A 358-nucleotide genomic window follows, 5' to 3' on the forward strand; every position below is an offset into this window, starting at 1 on the left:
GTGTCCAACAAGTGTCCAACAAGTGCCAAAATGTGTCAACAGGTGTTTACAGGTGTAAACATTGTCCAACAGGTGTCAGCAAGGGTCAATATGTGTCAATATTTTTGTTCCAGTGGCAGAATCATTAAAAAAAAAACTTATTTTATTTGAGTTGATCCGAGCCCATTTCAAGTCCTCTGTTTGAGTCGATCCAGTTTCAGTTTAAAATGGTAAGAACCTGCAGAGACATGAAAAAAGAAAAATAACAGCTGAACTTACCCGAAGGTGATTCATGTCGAGCTGCTCTGCCCCGTTTTACCTTCACAAGGTCACACACACACACACACACACACACACACACACACACACACACACACAC

The 358-nt window shown here is 41.3% G+C and overlaps 1 protein-coding gene across 1 annotated transcript in view; it reads right to left on the reverse strand.

Annotated features, from left to right (window-relative positions):
• The window catches only part of LOC119411393 (cytochrome c oxidase subunit 7A2, mitochondrial), a 6565-nt gene extending 6217 nt beyond the window's left edge, over nucleotides 1-348 (reverse strand). Inside the window, exon 1 of the mRNA XM_037678336.1 lies at nucleotides 259-348. Coding sequence (XP_037534264.1) covers nucleotides 259-273 — 15 coding nt within the window. The 5' untranslated portion in view covers nucleotides 274-348. The remainder of the gene's footprint in view (nucleotides 1-258) is intronic.
• Between the last annotated feature and the right edge of the window lie 10 nt (nucleotides 349-358).

The sequence above is a fragment of the Nematolebias whitei genome, chromosome 6, assembly GCF_014905685.2.
Source record: "Nematolebias whitei isolate Nwh7 chromosome 6, NemWhi1, whole genome shotgun sequence".
Taxonomy (NCBI): domain Eukaryota; kingdom Metazoa; phylum Chordata; class Actinopteri; order Cyprinodontiformes; family Rivulidae; genus Nematolebias; species Nematolebias whitei.